At 28.6% G+C, this 19,972-nt stretch overlaps 1 protein-coding gene across 2 annotated transcripts in view; it reads left to right on the top strand.

Annotated features, from left to right (window-relative positions):
- Nucleotides 1-19,972, top strand: part of LOC112597131 (serine/threonine-protein kinase MARK2-like) — an 83,807-nt gene that overhangs the window by 14,759 nt on the left and 49,076 nt on the right. Inside the window, exon 1 of one of the 2 annotated variants that reach the window (XM_025343065.1) lies at nucleotides 5,642-6,527. The exons of the other annotated variant lie outside the window; for it this stretch is intronic. Coding sequence (XP_025198850.1) covers nucleotides 6,078-6,527 — 450 coding nt within the window. The 5' untranslated portion in view covers nucleotides 5,642-6,077. Of the gene's footprint in view, nucleotides 1-5,641; nucleotides 6,528-19,972 lie in introns of those variants that run through there. 2 annotated transcript variants of the gene reach the window in all.

The following is a 19,972-nucleotide window of genomic DNA, read 5'->3' as shown; positions in this document are numbered from 1 at the left end:
TAAATTATTATCGTGTTAAGTCTTAATGGAAGGTGTGTACGATTTGTAAAATTAATTTATTATAGTGTATAAATTCCTGAGAATTAAAATTATGAGTTGTAGACTATAATTTATAAATTCAATTTTATTTGTTGTTTAATCTCTATGTAATTTTATTCTGAAAAGTTTGTTTCGTAATTATTTTTATTACAGGTATAGCTGTTTTATTTTATTTTTAATGACTATAACTTATGGTTTATGTTTTATTAGATACAACTTCAGTGTATTAATATACAATGTTTGAATTTATACACTAAATATTTTTTTTTAGATGTTCTAAATAGCTTTTCTGTTTCGTGACGGTCGTCATTAAATGTGTTGTCTAAACACATTAAAGCTATTTTATAATTATATTTAAATGTATTCAACATATTATGTATTGTGTTTTACTTAATTATATCAGTATATTATTGTTATGATATAATGTATGATATTTTGTATTTACATTGGACAATTGTTATATTTAATCCTGGTTATTTTTTGATCTAAAACATCTTGTAGGAATCATTATTTTTAAATATTTCAAAAGATGCTAACAGTCGATACCAATGTCGTTCATTTGTCTATGTCCTCGTAACTTCATAATAATAGGAATAATATTATTAAAACCGGTTTTAATTTTTTTTGAAATCAGTTATTGTATTAAACTTTTAATAAAAACCATTTAATTTTCTAATAATCACCAAGTAAAATAATTTGATAAAAACAATGATTACATTGAGAATAAAATCTTTGAACTATCTTTCGTCGTGTATTGCCAGTATTGTTCTATTGCATTATAGTCCTAAGTATATTATTGTTTGTTATCGTAATAAATAACTTAAATAAATCTTAATAACATTATTTTATTTATTATATATTTTTTATTAAGTTTCATGTTTTTTGATGGCCAAATAATATAAATTGAATTGAGTATATTGGAGTTAATTGGGTTAGGTTAGTTGGCAATTCGCAAAGTTTTTGTAGGCAAGGAGTTTCAAAATGTATTAATATTTAATATCAACTGTAATAGGAAAATTAAAAATTGTATAACGCATCATAAATGTGCGAAGAAATAATTAAAGGTTAAACAATAGACATAGATAATATGAGTATTTACGTTTAAACGAAAGTTCTTTTCCAATTATCAGGGAGGATGCATAATTTAAAAATAATATATACTGCTCTTACACCCATATTTTGATTATATAAATAAAAATAATCTTTAGTATTATTAACAAAATTTTTAATTCTAAATTATGATCACATCAGTCACGCTCTTAATGCAGTCTTATACTTGGCATACAGATTTACAAAAAAAAATAATATAAGATAAATTATAATTTATAACTAGTTTATATTTTTAAAATCAAATTGTATCTACATATAGGAATGTACAACACGCCTAAATCGTTATTGTTATTATGCGTAGATATACACAACTTTCCTGTCAAAAAAATGAACTTTTCTAACATTTAAAAAAAAGTTACTTATCCTATTAGTGATAGATTATAGGTATCACCTATAATAAAATTCTTAATAATAACTATTGTATTTGTAATTTAATCATAAGTTATAATTGAATAATGATATTCGTGATTTTATAACTTTAACTATAAACAATGGATAATAAAATACTTATTTTTGCTTACAATTTAAGTAAAAACGTATTTTGAATTTTCTAAAATGCGAGACAAAAGCAATATCGCTGAACTAGGTGGACGTAGATTTCAAAAAATGGGGCAATTCTTTCTAATGTGTGGCATTTGGTCAAAACCTATCATAATTATTTGGTATTACTCATGTAACATATAAAGTTTGTGGAAGTAGATTTTCCTCAGTTAAAATTGATTTTTAAGTTTTTCGTCAAACCTAGTATTTTATTTATATACAATTGGATGCGATTTAAAGTAATACAAGTGATTGTATTTGAAGAAAGTAATGATGTACCTATAGTTAAAAAACATGTCCAATGCATTTCTATAACAAAAGGTTCACAGCTGAGTAGTCTTGGTAGTTAACAGCTTACTCTGACTATTCTGTATTATCTTGCACTGCACGTTTATGTAATATGTATGAAGAATTATCTATATAAGTATAATAATATTATATTATAGTATAACTAATACATTTAGATAAATAAAATTCGATTTATGATTTCACAGTCAAATTAATTCATCTGACACGTTTTCTTTTTTTGTTAAATCTGTTGGTACTAAATGAGTTCATCTAAACTGTACAATCGGTCAAACGTGTTGCGATAATAATAAAAAAATATATTAGTTACAGTGTGTCTAGACTACATAACGTACCTATCAGACAATTCATATAACCTATATATTTCAAGCGTGTGGCGTATAAATATATTATGTACATTTTCTGTATATAGGACTAGCCGCGTGCATTGTAGTGTTTTCACAAATATTATAAAATTGGACGAATTACCGCGGTAATATTATCTGGTATAACTACTAACAATTATAGGCACTCATAATAATGACGGCACAAACAAGCCCAATGGTATTAGTAGTATATTTCTTAATGTGTAACATTATTGTTGGTATGGAAGAAGATGTAATGACATTACTGAGATGAAGCTCTACTTTTATACATTTTTCTTTGTTTCAATGATCATTCGCAGATTTAATGTTTGATTAAATTTTAGAAATATCGATAATTTTGGGATCAACAGGTTGTGTTTAAAATCACCAATTTCCTTCCAACTTCAAAAACTTTAAATATTTTCCAACTTCTCTCCATTCGTTCCATACTATCTACTTAAGTCTATCAAATTATGCATTTTTTGCCATAACGATTGTTCCACATAAAGTTGACTTTTTTATCAATGTTTTTGATAACATTTTCTAAATTTAACTGTAAATACATAATTTAAAGTCAACATAAATTAAATCAGAGCTTGAAAAATATTATACTACAATGAACTGTGGGATGTAATTTGTGTATACTTTTTTTATGCGACTCCCTTGGAATATGCAGGAACTGATAATTGTTGTGCCTTCTTTAGGCTTTTGTGGTCGTGTTATTTTTTATTTTTATTTTAAGCGATTTTAAATGGATAATTTTTAAGGAACTCAATATTGGCAAATCAAAGAGTCTGTGTGTATACAAGTCGTGTGGTTGTAAATGTAGTAAACGATTAAAAGTGTGCGTTAACTTATTATTAATAAATAACTTTACACAAAAATGCACGTGTAACTATTGGGCATTAGAACTTTTTTTCTCATGAAAATTATATACATTTTTTTTATTTTTTGGTTAATGCTGTGATCAAAAATATCGACAACATTGGCCATTAGTTATAAAATATATTTTACATTATAATATTATGAATTAATAATTAAAGATAAATATATTTTTTTTTTCTAACTCAGTTTTACAAATTAGTTTGTTTGAGAAAATTGATTAAGTCTAGTTTATGTTCATGAATGAAACCAATTACGGTATCATGGTTATGATCGATCCGGTCTTTAATTGTATTTTACACAGTCTGCGATTATGTGTTAAACAGAGTATTCGGTTCCACAAGTTTTTCATACGGGGGAGAGGGTTCTCTCTGACCATTAGTAAATCGTTAGTAAACGAATTGGTGTGACCAATACGTAATCTGTCGAGTAGGTACAGTATCTTTTTTTGTGATTTAAATACAGGCGATGATATCCATCGATTAGTATCACTTTTGATTTCGTTTAATTTGGTGCTTTGTTTGTACTAAATTATATTTTGCCATTTGTTTTTAGTGGTAACATTGATCAATTTTATTAAGTCATCGTATGATTCGTATAAAAATTTGTTTAATTAAAGGAGTTTCATTATTGTGAAGGTTAAATAATGTACATAATATTTCTAACCATAATAATAATATTATAAACGTAAAAACATACCTATTAAGAGAAAGGGCTGCCCTTGCGTGTCGGGGTCCCGATATAATAAGTACGTTTTTGGCAGTGGAGCAAATGATGGGTACTGTACGAGACCGTTAAACTACGACAAAATAAGTTAGGTACTTCAACTTGACCGCCGGCGATAATATTATTATTACAATGTCATAAATCGAGGCGTTGATCGTTTATTATTTTCCCATCAACCTCACACATCCTAATAAGCGTTGGCCGATGTTTGTCCGTTCTAGCACACGGCGACCCTTTTAATAAAGATGGTGTTGTTGTCGTCGTCTGGGTGTTTGCACATTAAATTAGTAAAGTGGAGAGCTAGCGTTCTCATAACTATAGATGGTGTAGGTTTCTATCGATACAGATTCTACAATATGTATAATATATATAGTTAAACACCTTTCTTAGAGTTCAAAATGCAACCCAAGTCTGATATTTTATCTTATAAATCTATAATAACGTATGTGTTTTTGACATTAAATATATTATAATTTTACGACCGTTAAATTTTTTTGAAATTTCAGTCACTATTCTAAAAGCCGAGACGATAACGTCCAAATATGAACTAATGCTACCAATGAGTACATAGCGTGGCATACTTAACATCTTTAAAAGGGGAGATATGCAATTTTGACTATTTTTAATCCATATTATGAAAAAAAAACACACATTTATATTTTTGAATTTAACTACAAATTCTAGTTAATTTTAATTATTTATCATTAATCGTATATTAAGGGAATTTATTATGCGTGTTTATTTTTGTTATTGACGAAAAATGTTAGTAATGATTGCGTAAATGTTTAATGCCTTTATCTTATATATTTTTTTGTTTATTATTATCAATTAACTTATTAACTCTTATGAAAAATCGAAAATATTGAAGACGTGATGTCTTGTTTAAAACAACAAACGAAGAGAAATCAATAGACGAAAAAAGCTAAGGGGGTAAGGAGCCCCCTCTCGTTCACCCTTTGAGCTCGTCCCGTCCCTTCAAACGCGACGAATACGTACTTACGACATTAAGACATTATATTGTATTGTCTATAACTCGGAGAAGTATAAAAATGTATTTTTAAATACATTTTGCCGGCAGGAGTCGAAACACAACATGTTCCGTAGTACCGTGTACGGTGCGCGTTGGCGGCGCGCGTTGCTCGCTTTATATTTTCTTGCCCGAGGGCGATACAGATACAGAATATGCGTTACGCGATCGCCGCAGCGTTCGATTTTTGAATACCTACGTCATATACCTATTGCTCACAACAATATAATAATACGCGTTTCGCCGGACGACGGAGAGGTGCGCGTAGGAACCCGAAAAATTATATTAATAAATAATAATATTAAGTATTTAATTTCAAAATGTAATTTATTATAACGAAATAATATCGTGTGTTATAAATTTGTAATATTATCAACGTCATCATGTGACCAAACGTGATACCGACCGCGCCAACGTCGACGACGGTCTCTCTCACTCTCTCTCACTCCCACCGGGGCCCGTCCACCACCGCCGCCGCCGTCGCTGCTGCTGCCGCCGTCGTCGCAGCAGCCGCGTCCCGTCGACGGCGGCCGGTGGTAAGCGGTAACCGCCGCCGCGTGCGTGTGTGCGTACAAAACGGCCGCCGCCGGACCAGTATGTGTGTCTGTGTGTGTGTGTGCGTGTGATGGTGGTGTTCTCAGTCAGTGCGTTCACTGAGATCGGCACCGGCCGCCGTCTCGCGCTCTCTCACCAATCGATACACTCGTCGCAATAACAATAATAATATATCAATATAATATTATATTAAATAGCAGTACTCTCGATAAACGCGCGCGTATTTGTTGTTGTTGTTGTTGTTGTCGTTGTCGTTGTTCGGATTTTCATTTTTCTTTTTTTCGTAATAGTTTTGTCTTGTACCGCCGTCACCGAATTTCGATCGGGTTTTCCGCGCGGGCGGGGTAGTTTTGTCTCTCTGATATGTCTCGAGAGACATATTATCATATCATAATAATTCATCACATAATTCTATGATATATAATAATATAAACTAGTCCGTCAGACGGTTTTTTAACGATGTCTCGTTGACTCGCCGGGTGGGTGTCCGTCCGCCAGCTACCGTCGCCGTCAAAGTCTTTGCGGTATTTCGTCGCGCCGATATTATTATGTTGCGAATGCTCCGGAGGTCTAACAGCAACCGATCCAATTGCTCCGCAGACACCGTAGTTATACCCAACGCCAACTACGACCACGGTAGTAGTCATATCGCCAAAACCAACGGCAACACCATCGCCATCACCTCGACCACCGCCACCACCATTGGCACCACCGGTACCACCGGCACTAAGACCAGTAGCGGTGGCGGCAGCGGCAATACCAGCACAGCCCGCAGTTATACCGCCGTATCCGCTGCCGCCGCAGCTGTAGCCGCCGCCGCCGCCGTCGCTGCTGGTAAGAAAACTGCGGCCGCTGACCACTACCACCACACCAACAGGTATTCAATGGTCGAGTCCACCACTTGCTCGCCGTCCGCAGCCAATCGGGCCAAAGACTTGGAACAGCACCGGCGGTATAGACCGCATTCGCAGGCCCGCAGGTTGCGAAAAACCAGACAGGTCAGGATCAATTTTTTTCCCCTTGTTTACAAAAACCGCATTCCTCCCTGCCGGCCGTTTGCGAGATACCACCTGGCCCACCACCACCACCATCCTGTCCGCGATTTTTCGTAGTTTGTATTTATTTATTAATTCGCGTTTTTCTTCCACCGCGGTGAAACCTTATACGTTTAACAATTGTGTGATTTTATTTATAAACTCCACCGGAGCCGAATCACCTGACCCGCCACCCTTATTTTTATAAAAAATTTATCGCGTTCTTTTTATATACGTTTTACCGCACTTGAAGTTTTCCTATTCGATTAGATTCGATGTCGGAAGTAATTTTATTTTCATCGAAGTTTATTACACACAATATTCAATTTTGTTTTGCGTTTCGTGTTTTCAATTAATATTCTCTCGTTTGTGTAGTTTATATAGTTAGTCTTGCAATTGTGGGAGCTGCGGTTCGAGCAACTATAAACATCAACATATTTAAAGTGGATATTACTTAAATTTATTTTGACTACTTTAATATTGTGATTGTCGGCGTGCAGTCCTCGTGTTATGATAACGTGTGTGTGTGTGTGTGTGCTTATACTATGAATATAAATAAAAATTAAACAGTTGTCGATATATTTAAGTAACCTAGTACGTGGAACGATACAGGACATCATCGCACACTTAGTAAAGTTTTGGTTTGAGTATATTACATCATTTATACAGGAACTGTATTTCGTTGAAAAACAAATATTGTTTGGAAATGTCTTTTATCCGCCATCGTTTATCAGTTATTGTGATTCAATGAATATAATGGTGCAGTAATCGCTGTCTCGCCGTATCCTCTTGGTAATCTATGTTGTTGCGTGCAATATTTTTTAGCATTGATTTTGAAATACTACCATAAATAGTAATTCGTTTTAAATAACGTCCATTAGTTGGGATTTAATTATCGTTTTACAGATAACGTAAAAGCGAGTCGTCGGCTTTTTTCTATTTGAATAATTTTTTATTCAATTGATACGTTCTAATGTACTGTAATGATTTATTTTCATTTCCGAACGAGTTATATTATTATATTATATCGTACTACAAAATTGTATTGTCGTTTTTCCCTTTCTGATATAGATTAAGTAATAACATTCTTTCTCGGTTCAATGTTACGTATTCTTAAAGAGGCCAGGTCTGAAAGTTAAGCGAGAGTGAGGTAATTACATTAAAGCGATGGTGTCAATAAAGGTTCCACTAGCGCATATACTGGCAATTCGCACTCGTGCCACTGATATTGCACCCAATATATTTTATGTTATGCAGCTGAGGTGTTCATGATTGTGTATTTAAATCAGTCTACACACTGTTTACTTAAATCGAAATAATATTTTAAATTATAAGCACATATCATAAAAACAAGTTAATACAGATCTCAATCAGGAACAGGCTTCGGAAATATTGTGAAATCGAGTTTATTACACCAACGCGATTACAATTTGAATGTCTGGTGTAAGATTGAGATTTGTTTAAAATTGTTTACTGTAAAATACATTTGACAATTTGTTTTAATTTTTATAATTTTTAATTATGAAATAAAGCATTTTTTAGTTTTTAAAGGCAGGTAAGCGTAAACACGACATAATAACAATTTTTCTTTTTAATTTAATCTGCTTTGTTTCATTATTTCGCTTAATGTATTTTTTATTATTTTTTAATTTACTTCGAAAGTATGTCATAAGAAGTTTGATATGAGCTTATATGAATCGATAAAAAACATACAAGAATGAGGTGTCTATTAAAAAAAAAAACAACAATACATATTATATATATATATGTCATCCAAACAAGGGGTTTGGATAGCGTGCATAATCTGATTGGATGAGGTATCGTCTCTTCGAATGAAGGAATTTAATAACCAATATGAGAATGAGAGAGATGTGTGTTGCAAAATGAAATCGGTTGTTTGGTTTTTATTATTATATATTTTTTTATCGTAACGGTGTGTCGAATGTACTTACTTGGTCTTACCTGACAATGCATTAAAAATATTTAAAAAATAATAATTCGCATTTTTTTTTTTTTTTTTAATGCAAGTTAACAGTAATTTACAGTTGTTTTTTTTTGTATGAATTAAGAATTTCGATTGTAACTATTTCTTTATAAAAGTTGAACATTTTTTTTTTTGAATTTCATCTTTGTGTATATTTTTTCGTGATAGACTCTAGACACTGATTTTTCCATAGAATCTTTATGTTCGATTAACGAGTTTCTTCGACTAAAATCCTGTGACCTTGATTGTTAACGATTCACCGTAGCAATAGTTTTTACAGTTATGTTACTATTAGTAAAAATCATTTTTGTTTCAGGTGTATAGGAACCACGTTACTTAGTGTATATTGAATTTATATGAATTATATCGATAGGCTTTTAAAAAAGTTAATAAATCTAGTATGTGTATTAGCTAACAAGGATCTCAACGACACTAATTGACCTGATCGAATTTTCTAATTAATAATCGTAATTAATCACATATTCTTTACGATTCACTGTATATTGTCTAGACGGTTTTACGAATTCGGTTGATGCTATTTAACTTCAGCGAATAAACCAAACATCGTATAGCACACGTAGTTAATCCAATATGTTTGAAGTACCGTGTGTCTAATATTCCAATCTTGTTTTGAATTTTAATTCAGTTGTAATGTTTTCCGCATTAGCAGACTCGAATGTCATACATATGTATGAATTATTTCGAAGTTACGTGCCAAATAATAAAGAATGTAAACTCTTAACGATTTTATTTTCTATACAAGCACGGGACGAGTTATATAAAAAAAAAAAACCAAACAAAAATACTTTCGTTTTTGAGCATTCGCCGGTCATCGTTTAGTCTCGTGTGATGTCCGAAAAAAAACCGTTGAAACTATTTTCAGCCGATGTTATTAGATACTCACTATTCTATCTTAATTGTCATCTCAAAACTTGCAGCTCATTCACTTTTTTTTTACGTCTATGCATACGAAACGTTGACAATCAACCAATCGAACATGCCACGGTGTTCTCGAAATATAGCCACTTTGCGGCATAATTTTATTTGTTCGAATGTGTGAGAGCTTGAAATTTTAACTCGTTAACAAAATTAAGCAGACTTCAACTTTCATCTTACTTCTTAAATTCCCTACTTCCAAAAAATGTAAATAAATAAACAATGCATAGTAATATTATGTTTATTTTGACGTTTTAAATCTATTAATATTATAATTTATTTGTGTCGTAGATGGACTTAACCTTCTGAATAGAGAGGGTGGTCTATAAACATGAAAATGACTTAAGCCTCCTCAAGCCCTCCTTCAAATATCTGTATATAGGTATAATTGCTATAAATGTTAAAATGTGTGTAGTATATTAAATGCATACTATAAAGTGATAAATTATAATTATCGAAGGATTTTCTACGTCGTGATTTTTGTCGTTGCGCATATCGTCGTGTGCAGAATGTAAAAAGTCGTACAACACTTACTAGTTACTCGTATGTCTAAATAACATCGATACACCTTTAGACTTTTAATATAATAGTACCAATAATAATAATAATAATAATAATATAAATAATAATAAAAACGACGACAACGTACTGTATAATACTGTGTCCATTAGGCGTGTTTTACACGCACGCGAGTACCTAACCTATACGTGTAGCGCGTACACTTCGAAACAGAGAGAAAAATATTTTATCTTACGACTCGTTCACCTTGATGATCGCCACACTGGCTTCCACAAATGGGTATCAACAATACACAATATAATAATAATAATAATAATAATAATAATGTATCTACCGCGTTTCATGAACATGCTTTTGGCGATTCGTTTTTGCTTATAAATCGTGTTATGGCGATCCGTTTTCGCTGTCTATTCGAAATCACGTTGAATAATAATCATCATAAGGAAGCTCGTGCTACAGAGACTAGAAGAATCATTTTTTTCTCCTAATACAGTATTAAAACAGTACTGTTGTGCTGTGGACGTTGACCATAAATCATTATACTGATATCTAATCATTGTAAAATTTCTATTTAAATTATAAAACATAGATTTAAATAACAAAAAAAAAAAATTTAAAAATTACAATTTATGCAATTAATATAATAGTGTAATGATGCACTTAAAAATTATTTATAATATAACGTTGAATACAGATGATTAAATAACATTTTATTTGTAATTTATAAACTTATACATTATAAAAAAATTTGTTTGTACAGCCGCCACACCCGATTTGTTTAGTACATACGTAAAAGCATAATATAGGTATAATAATAATTAAAAATAATATGACGAAGCAAAATATATAAAATTTATTTAATTAAATATTTTTTTTTTTTTTTATAAGATAGATTGTAGGAAATGTTTACTAAATTTTATTCATTATTATAAAATATACAAATAAATTTCGTATGTAAAATAAAAGTTTCATTTTTTAAGTTTTTTGATGAATAAAAATGAATTTTATAATCTTAAATTAATGTTATAGGGTATCCAGAAAAAATACAATTTGAATTTATTTAAATTCACACATTAATTATTATTGTTATTATTATTATTATTATTATTATTATATTAGCATGTTTGCAAAGGAACGTATTTTCAAATACCGCATATAAAAAATGTACGTTTTTCCCGTGCACATTTTTTATAAGTTTTTCTATGTTTAATTGATCAACTGTCTTTGTTTTTAAAAATTAAAGATAATACTTTTTTTCCTGTACAATTTTTTTCAGACGCTATAAACATTAATTATTAAATCAGATATTTCTAGAATATATTAGAAATAACATAATGTATACAAAAATCTATTTTATTTGCTTTCATAAATCGATTGCTATGTTTTCTAAGAGTTGATTTTTTCTTACTAATAGTTTATTCTATACTTAAAGAAGCTAAAAATAATTTGTAAAAATGTATATAGCCTAAAGTTGAAAATTTTTTATATAATACTTATATGCATTATAAATAATAATTTATATGATAGTTGAATTTAAAATATTGTTTTCAATAAATAGTACTTATTAGTTCATACTCTTGAGAATTAATCAGTTCATCAATAATTATTGCATCAATAAATGTTTATTACAACCTTGCTCAGAAATTGCAGGTAATATTTTAATTTTAAATATTCATTTGTAATTTCCGTAAAATCAATTCTATATTTTTATGTATTGCTTTGTTACATATACGGTTTATTACAAATATAATTCTAGTATATTAATAGTTATTGATAAAAATTAAATCATTATTGATTTAACATTTTTTTTTTTTTTTTAATTTACTATGCAAAAATATTTTGGCATAAAAAAATGTTTATAAATTTAAATATGTATAAAATGTTATTTAATCCATTTGGCTCTGTACACTATAGAAAATTAGTGAATAGTACAGTGTAACATTAATAATTATTATTATTTTAATTTTGTTGGTATTCTGAATTCTCCTCGTATACAATTAATTATGATATTTTATACTATCTTATATTTTTAAATAGGTATTAAATTTAAAATAGATTAAAAGCAATGACATTCTAGATACTCGTGTGTTTGTTTAACTCATTTAGAGATTATAGAATTTATGTTATTTAGTTTCAGTTGATAAATTTATTACCAAGGCTTGAATTTCGAACTCTTAAAAGCACTAAAATGTTAAAATAATTTTTAATAATTTTAAGGAAAAAAATAAATTAAAACATTTTTTATTTATTTGTTATAAAACTTAAGTAATTTATATATAATAAGTAAATTGATATTAAAACTAACTTAAATATTTAATATTAAATTGTTTATATATTTTCTTAATAAATTCAAGTATGAAATACACCAAATTTAATCATGCAAGTGAAAAAAAAATGGGCGCTAACACTTGGAAAATAATAACGTTATAATTTAAAATTTGAATTATTTTCTATGCATATATATCATGTCACGTAACGTAGTATGACAAAAATTTGTGTCCGAAAAGTTTCCATCGACATTTTTTGGACGACGGTGTGTTCGTTTAGCTACAATGTGTTAGTGGCAATTATAATTGGTATAATATAGTATAAAATTACAGCATCTTATATCATGTTTCATGTTATACCTATTTAAACGTTTAAAGCTTATTATAATTTTTATTGTATATAATAATTTGTTTGACTAAAGTTTTAAAATAAAATTAATTTTTCAATAATCACAGATAGTCATTAAATAGAAATACAAATTAACTAATAAATTCTAAATTAAAATCAATAATTTTTATATAATATTTTTACGATAACGATTACATTTTGTGAAGCAAAATGTCTAGATAAAGAAATTGTATAAAATATAGAATTCATTCGATGATATATGCATACAAGTATAGAATAGTATTTTTATCTATGTATGTACTGACGAAAGCTTTTTTAATATAAGACTGTCATTCGCTTATTTTGTTTGATTTTGTAGGGTGTGAATTATTACATGATGTTAGTTGGTTTTTTAATTATTATACATTTTTGAATTCTATAGTGTATGTGCATATTTATTTTTATAAAAAATCGCCAACAAAATTAGAGAATTGATTATTTTGAGCCTATTTAAGATATTAATATGGTTAAAATGCATTTATATGAGGTAGGTCATGAATCGTCACTCGTGAATCGTCGTTATAGATCGGTTATACAGTTGCGCGCGCGTAGTGGGCACATTTATTTCTATATATATTATTATATAGTATTAATATTTTTCGTGTGTATACACTTTTTGCAATAATGTAGGTTATTTATACGAGCATAATTTTATACATATTTCTGTTTTGGTTATTTTAATTTTCTCTACTTCATTTTTCTATTTTTGAATTAGTTATTTTAAATTTCTCAATAATTTTAGATAGTTATAACAAACATATTTATGATTATTATAATATATTCTTATATAATTTTCACCTAAGTTTAAAATTTAAAAAGTTTTTTAGTTTTATTTTTCTTAAAACTTAATTTCAAGTTTAGTTTATGGTTTTAAAAGATAACGTAATATTTGTATTATAATAACAACTTACAACAATAAATAAAAAAAATTTTTAACATGAACATCTTATTTTAATAAAATTATTTTCTAAAATATTCTTTGCTATGTTTTATGTTGTTTAAATACTACATATGTATATATTTATAAATATCGTTAATAAATGCATAAAAAAAACTTGATTTGATAAATCTTTCTAAATTCTTGTACATAAAAAATGTATAATTTTATCAATTTTATCAAAAAACAGTGGTGAGTGATATTATAATATTTACGCAACTTTAGGTTTTAACTAAATCTTATTTGTTTGTTTTTTTTTTTTTATTATGACTCATAAAATTATATATCTTTATTAAATAAACAATGAATTTCAACTATTTATTTTGTTAAAATGAAAAAAAAAAATATTGATTTAATATTATTTTTTATACACGATGAAATTTTTAAAATATTTAGATTAATATTGAGCTATTGAAAACTTAATATTATCATAACTAATCATATAATATGCAGTATTTTTGGAAAAAATTATTTCAACCTATTAATAATAATTTAATTACATACATAAAATGCCATTATATTCGTAGACTAGAATTATCTCAGATGAAAATGTTTTTCATCTACAATGATTTAGGTATTGCTGAATTCAAATTTAACACATCCATTTCAATAACTTATCAATGGTGAGGTTTACTAAAAAAATACTGTACACCAAAGAAGAAAGATTCCCACTTTTTATTTTTGTTTGATAAATAATGCAAATTAAATTTATTTATTAATAATCATTATTAATTGTATTCACTGGCGCTATCTAGAAGAATTGAAACGTAGATTACACTTACTCAGAACTAGTTACCTTGAGAAAATAATAAATTAATGAACTATTCTGTAATTGCTATTTATAGTTTTGTTATAGGTCATAATTGTAAAATATATATATTCAATTTAAATAAACATTCCGTAACTACATAATCCACGACTAAATATTTGCTTATCAAAACTGTCTTATTATTATTATTATTATTATTGTTTAATTACCTTAATTTTGTAAAATATACAATTTTTTATTTACTATAGTAAATTTATAAATATAAAATAAGTATGAATTTATAGATAGTTCATAGATAATGGTAAATTAACCGTATTACAATCTATTTTAAATTTAAAAATTAAATAGTTAGGGTAACATTCCGATTCATATATTCGTAAAAGGAAACATCGGTACGTGATATTATTGTCTTGAATAATACAAAACCTTCCTGGTCAAAAATCTTATCAGCATTTGATTTCTACTAATTATAATCATACAATTTTTATTATTATAAAAAATTGTAAGTTGTTTGTGTTCACGTTGTCATGTCATCGTAATTTTAATTCTCGGGGAAAAAATCTTTTTGTAGCTATTATGATAAAATAATTCTTTATTAACTTAACACTTATTTCTCAGTAATATAACTTTGTTCTGGTTCTTGTCATAAAATATAAACCATTTATGAGAATTTTAAACTTTTAATGTGTATCAAAATATGTTGTACTGTGTTTGCCATGGTATTAGGGTATAACTCACATTTTTAATATAAATGAATGTCTAAAATGCATATTACACAGTGTTAGTTTTTCTTATGAAAAAGAAAAATTATAAGGAAAAAAATTTAAAGGAATTAAAAAGTACTTACAGTTGTATAAAGTATTAGACAGCGACGATAGACAATTTTTATAGGTAGAAAATTAAAATTAATTTTTGCATTAGTTTTGAATGGTAATCTTTTTCTGAATATGATACAAATAATCCTTTCTAGTATACCATTCATTTATTTAATTCAAAGTTGTCACATTATATTTATTTAAGTGTGATTTTTAAAGTATAAATATTTTTAATTTCATTTTATTAAAAAATAATTTATATATAACTTATAATTATAACTTAATATGGATTACTAAATTATGAAAATTACATTTTGGTTTCTTTTTAATAATGTAGGTATATTTATTAGGTATATATAATAAGATTATATATTTATGTTTTTGTTTTTTCAGTTTATTTTTTTTAGTTTTTAAATATAATTAGTTACTGATATCTAAAACCTATAAGATTTAACTTTTTATAACTCTCACAAAAAAAAAAAAAAAATTAATAGTTATTAAAATCCTGTTGCAAATTCGCTTAAATGCATTTGTGCTTTCAATAAAAAAAAAAAATGTATGCTGAAAACATAGTTATCAAATGCTATTAATTTATATTAGGCTGATGATAAGTTTTCGGAATCGTTGTTGACCTTCTGAACTGATTGCATTGTATTGATAAGCAAAGGTGGAAAAATTAATAAAAAAAAAAACATTTAACGTTAGTTAAGTTAAATCGATGTCAAGTTAGTTAAGCAATAATTTAATATTTAACAAATTTATTATTATATTAACATCTAAAGTTAATCTGTAGAAACATATTAACTTAAAATTTAATAAAAATTAATTATTTAAAATTGTTTTAATAGTCAATTGTATAACATTTAGTTTATTTACCTCATAACTAAGATTTTGTCTAAAATATATTGTGTACTATATAGTATAGATTTCTTTAAATTGCAAACCAACTACAGTGGTTAGACAATAATTACGTTGGTTGTGTCTACTGAATTATTAAATAAAGGAATATTTGCTTGTTTATTTGTATTTAAAAACGTTGTATCGACATAATTAAACAATAAAAATAATTAGTTAATTAGTTTTAATTATAATTACTGATAACATTTATAAACATGATTTTAACTTAATGTATTATTTTTTTAAATTAACTATGAAAAGTTGTTACTCTAACTAATTAAGTTACTTAGCTTAAAAGAAAATTGAATAACCACTTAAGTAAAAACTTTAAAAAAAATCTTAACTGGCCATGTATATTCTTGTTGTTGAGTACATACGTTAAAACAGCTAGCCGCGACAAAAAATAAAAACAATTTTACGTCAGTGTTATGTGGACTTAACTGTATAAACCCGTGCAATATATTTCAGTTTATTAATTCCCTTGGACACGTGATACTTTAGATGACCTAGATTATTGAAATTATGTAAAATAATTAGCGCCTTCGGCAACTCAATTACCACCCATTCGCCCACGATAAGCATATGGACGTGAAAGAAAGTTAACTAGTAGTATTTTTCAAAATATATTTTTTTCAAATTGCATATGAATGTATTAAATCATAAATTTATAGTATTTTATCTTTAGTTACTTACTTGATTGTGTTTTAGATCATTTATATCAAATAAAAAAAAAATGCATATGATTTGGATTTTTATGTGATTTTGTCCAATAATATTAAACAAAATAAACGTTTAATGGATTAGAAAATGTACATATTTTTTTAATGTTTTTTTCCACTTAATTTCAACATTTTTTATTCGATGAATTTATTTTTCTTTGCATGTAACATTTTCGAATTATCCGTTAAATGTCACGCACAAATGATAATTATAACGATATAACGAAGTTTTACCTTGAAAATTACAATAAATAAAAATTTGATGGTATTTTTGCATGTTTTTTAGACAACTGTTTGGTGAATTTAGTAATGGGAATTTATGTATCCCAGGGGTCTGTGTTATGTATACTACAAAAATTACGTTATTATTTACTTAACACAAGGATTGTTGTATCATGTTTTATACAGTATATATTATTATCAGTATTAAAACGTTATTAGTTGTTATACTGTTATTAGAAGAATAAATATATCTTTTTGTGCAAACATTAATTGTTTCATTTGAATAAAAATAACAGATTATTACCTTAAGTTTAGTAGAAACAACTTACTCGATAACTGTAATTAAATATTCATGTAAAATCCTATCGTTTCTTAATTCATAAGTATTATTAAATTAGGTACTTACATTATTACGGTTTTATACCAATGAAAATTGTGTGGCTAAAATGCTATTATAGGTATTTATTCAGTTATGAAAGCTGCTATTAAATAAATTACATTAAGTACTTATTTATCAAAATGAAATAATATAAGTACAACTATTAATACCAACTTTATTTTTTAATATTTAACTTAGGTTATCTTAGAAGCAATTGAGATTTAATTGTACAATTAAATATAAACTAAGAACACTTAAGACATTCATTAAAAATAAGTTTTCGGACTACACATAAAATATTTGAACTTGAAATAATAGTTCAATATTTCTTCGATTTATTATTATTAATAATGTATTTTATTTTATGGGCTATGCCCTTTGACAAAAGAAAAATATTTTTACAATCTTATAAAATAACAACAAAAACAATAATTATTTTACAAACAAACATATTACATAACATATATAATATTATATAATTTACAAAAAGAAAAACAACTAATAATGAATTGGATTAATAATATTTAGTACATATTTTAATCAAGTTGGGTGTTATATAAAGTTTTTATAAATAATAATATTCATTTTAATATCATGGCAAAAAACGTAGTTTTATCATGATGTTAATGTGCTTGTATTTTCTGACTACATTCTCATAATGATGATACACACTGGTATAAGAAAATAAAACTACAAGTATGTAGTTTAAAGTTTAAACGCAGATATCTATTACATTAGGTTATAATATGTAGTGTTATAATTTATAGCTTAACAGCGTTTTATGACCTTCTCGTAAGACGTATTTATGCAATTCTATTCAATAAAAAAAAAAATTGCAACATTACGCGTGTTCTCCTTTGACATTCGATGAAAAACTATGGAAAACATACGGGTGAACATAAAAAAAAAATCGTGGATTTTTCGATTAAAAATTGGAAACTTCTCGCGTGTGACTCATTAGTATAATTATGCTCGTCTCGTTAAGCATTTACCATTTAAGCATTTAACATTTACAACAGTATTGTATTATAAGTTACAATAGTTACAGTACAGCAATAGTATTTTACTCTCTGAAATTCCACACCATGTACACTCATTATCAATAGCAATGTCACTATCTCTGTATGTTATTTTTTTTTTTTTTTATCGGTTTCTGTTTTGCACTTGCAAGAGTTACAATCTGTAATTGCCACATTAGCGTCGAATAATAATAATTGTCTTTCTCTCTCTCTCTCTCTCTCTCTCTCTCGTCTACGAAGTATTTAGGGTGTATCCATTATCGCGCCCGTATTCAATAAAAATATCGAACCGAAGAATGGATTTTAAGTCGCGTTGTGTCGCAACGACGCGCGTTCGCAGTATATCATTATTAATTTGTTTAACGTCGTGTGTCGAGGATATGAAATAATAATAATAAACGTACTACTAAATACTATCGTTGATTCCGGCGCGGCATTGCAATGAAATAGCGTATGACAATACAATAATAATTAATATCATCGTGATGTAACCATAATATGTTGAAGTATGATATTTAAAATATCGAGCCGAGCGGCAAACAGAATTATTATCGTCGTTACATCACCGTGGGAAATCGGAGCGGTCCATATGTTCCTACAACACTGTAGGAACACACATTATAATATTATGCGAGCAACATACTCGCGTGCGCGCGCGCGCGCTACCACCATTATACCATTATTATGATTATTATTATTACACAATGTCGTACTATTATTCAGGCGATACTTGGAATATTCGTAAAACGTTAACGACGACACAATAATTCGACGAGTTACATATATTATTATTATTAGTTATTACTATTACATCGTGATTTTTCGTATTATTATTATTATTATTATTATTAAGTATCGATAAGACGACGACACGGAAAAAAATAAAAAGAATAATATTATGACGTCGTCTCGTGTGCTGTGCGATGTCGTCGAAAATCGAAAAAAGATTCCGTCGTCGTCGTCGCGTTACCGTGATAATATATATTTTTATTATTATTATCGTAATACACAGCACACAGCAGTAGTTGTTTGCCACACTGCAGCACTCGGCGGGCTGGCGGGCGGGCCGGCCGCCGCCGCCGTCTCGATGACCGAGTGCGCGCGCGTGTGCCGCCGTACACCGCGGCGACGGCGTGCTGCTATGGTGGCGCGCGCGTTATCAGCGGCGGCGGCGGCGAGTCCGTACGACGACCGACCGACTGCTCGAGGCGGCGTCGGCGGCGCGGCGGCGGGCGGCGGCAGCAGCAGCAGTCCGTCCACACACGCCGTGTGTTGTAGTCGGTGTGTGTGTTTATCTCGCATCACGTTTATTGTGTGAACCGTTCGCGGGCGGCGCTCGCACTCTGACGCAGTTATTACCGTGTGTTTGTGTACGTGTGTACGTGTGTGGTCGGTTCGCGTGACACAATTTGCGTGCACTAAGACCCCATTAACCGACGCTGTGAGTTTCCGTCGGCCGCGGGCATCAGTGGCGAACGGGGCATCGGCGTGCTCGCGTTTATTTTTCGTCGACAGTTTTGAGTCCGATAAGCAATTGACTCGTCTCTCTTATCAAGCC

Source organism: Melanaphis sacchari, unplaced genomic scaffold, assembly GCF_002803265.2.
Source record: "Melanaphis sacchari strain LSU unplaced genomic scaffold, SCAv2.0 Contig37_pilon_pilon, whole genome shotgun sequence".
NCBI classification, from domain to species: Eukaryota; Metazoa; Arthropoda; class Insecta; order Hemiptera; family Aphididae; genus Melanaphis; species Melanaphis sacchari.
The sequence above is the reverse complement of the archived record's forward strand: the minus strand, read 5'-3'. Positions and strand labels throughout refer to the sequence as shown.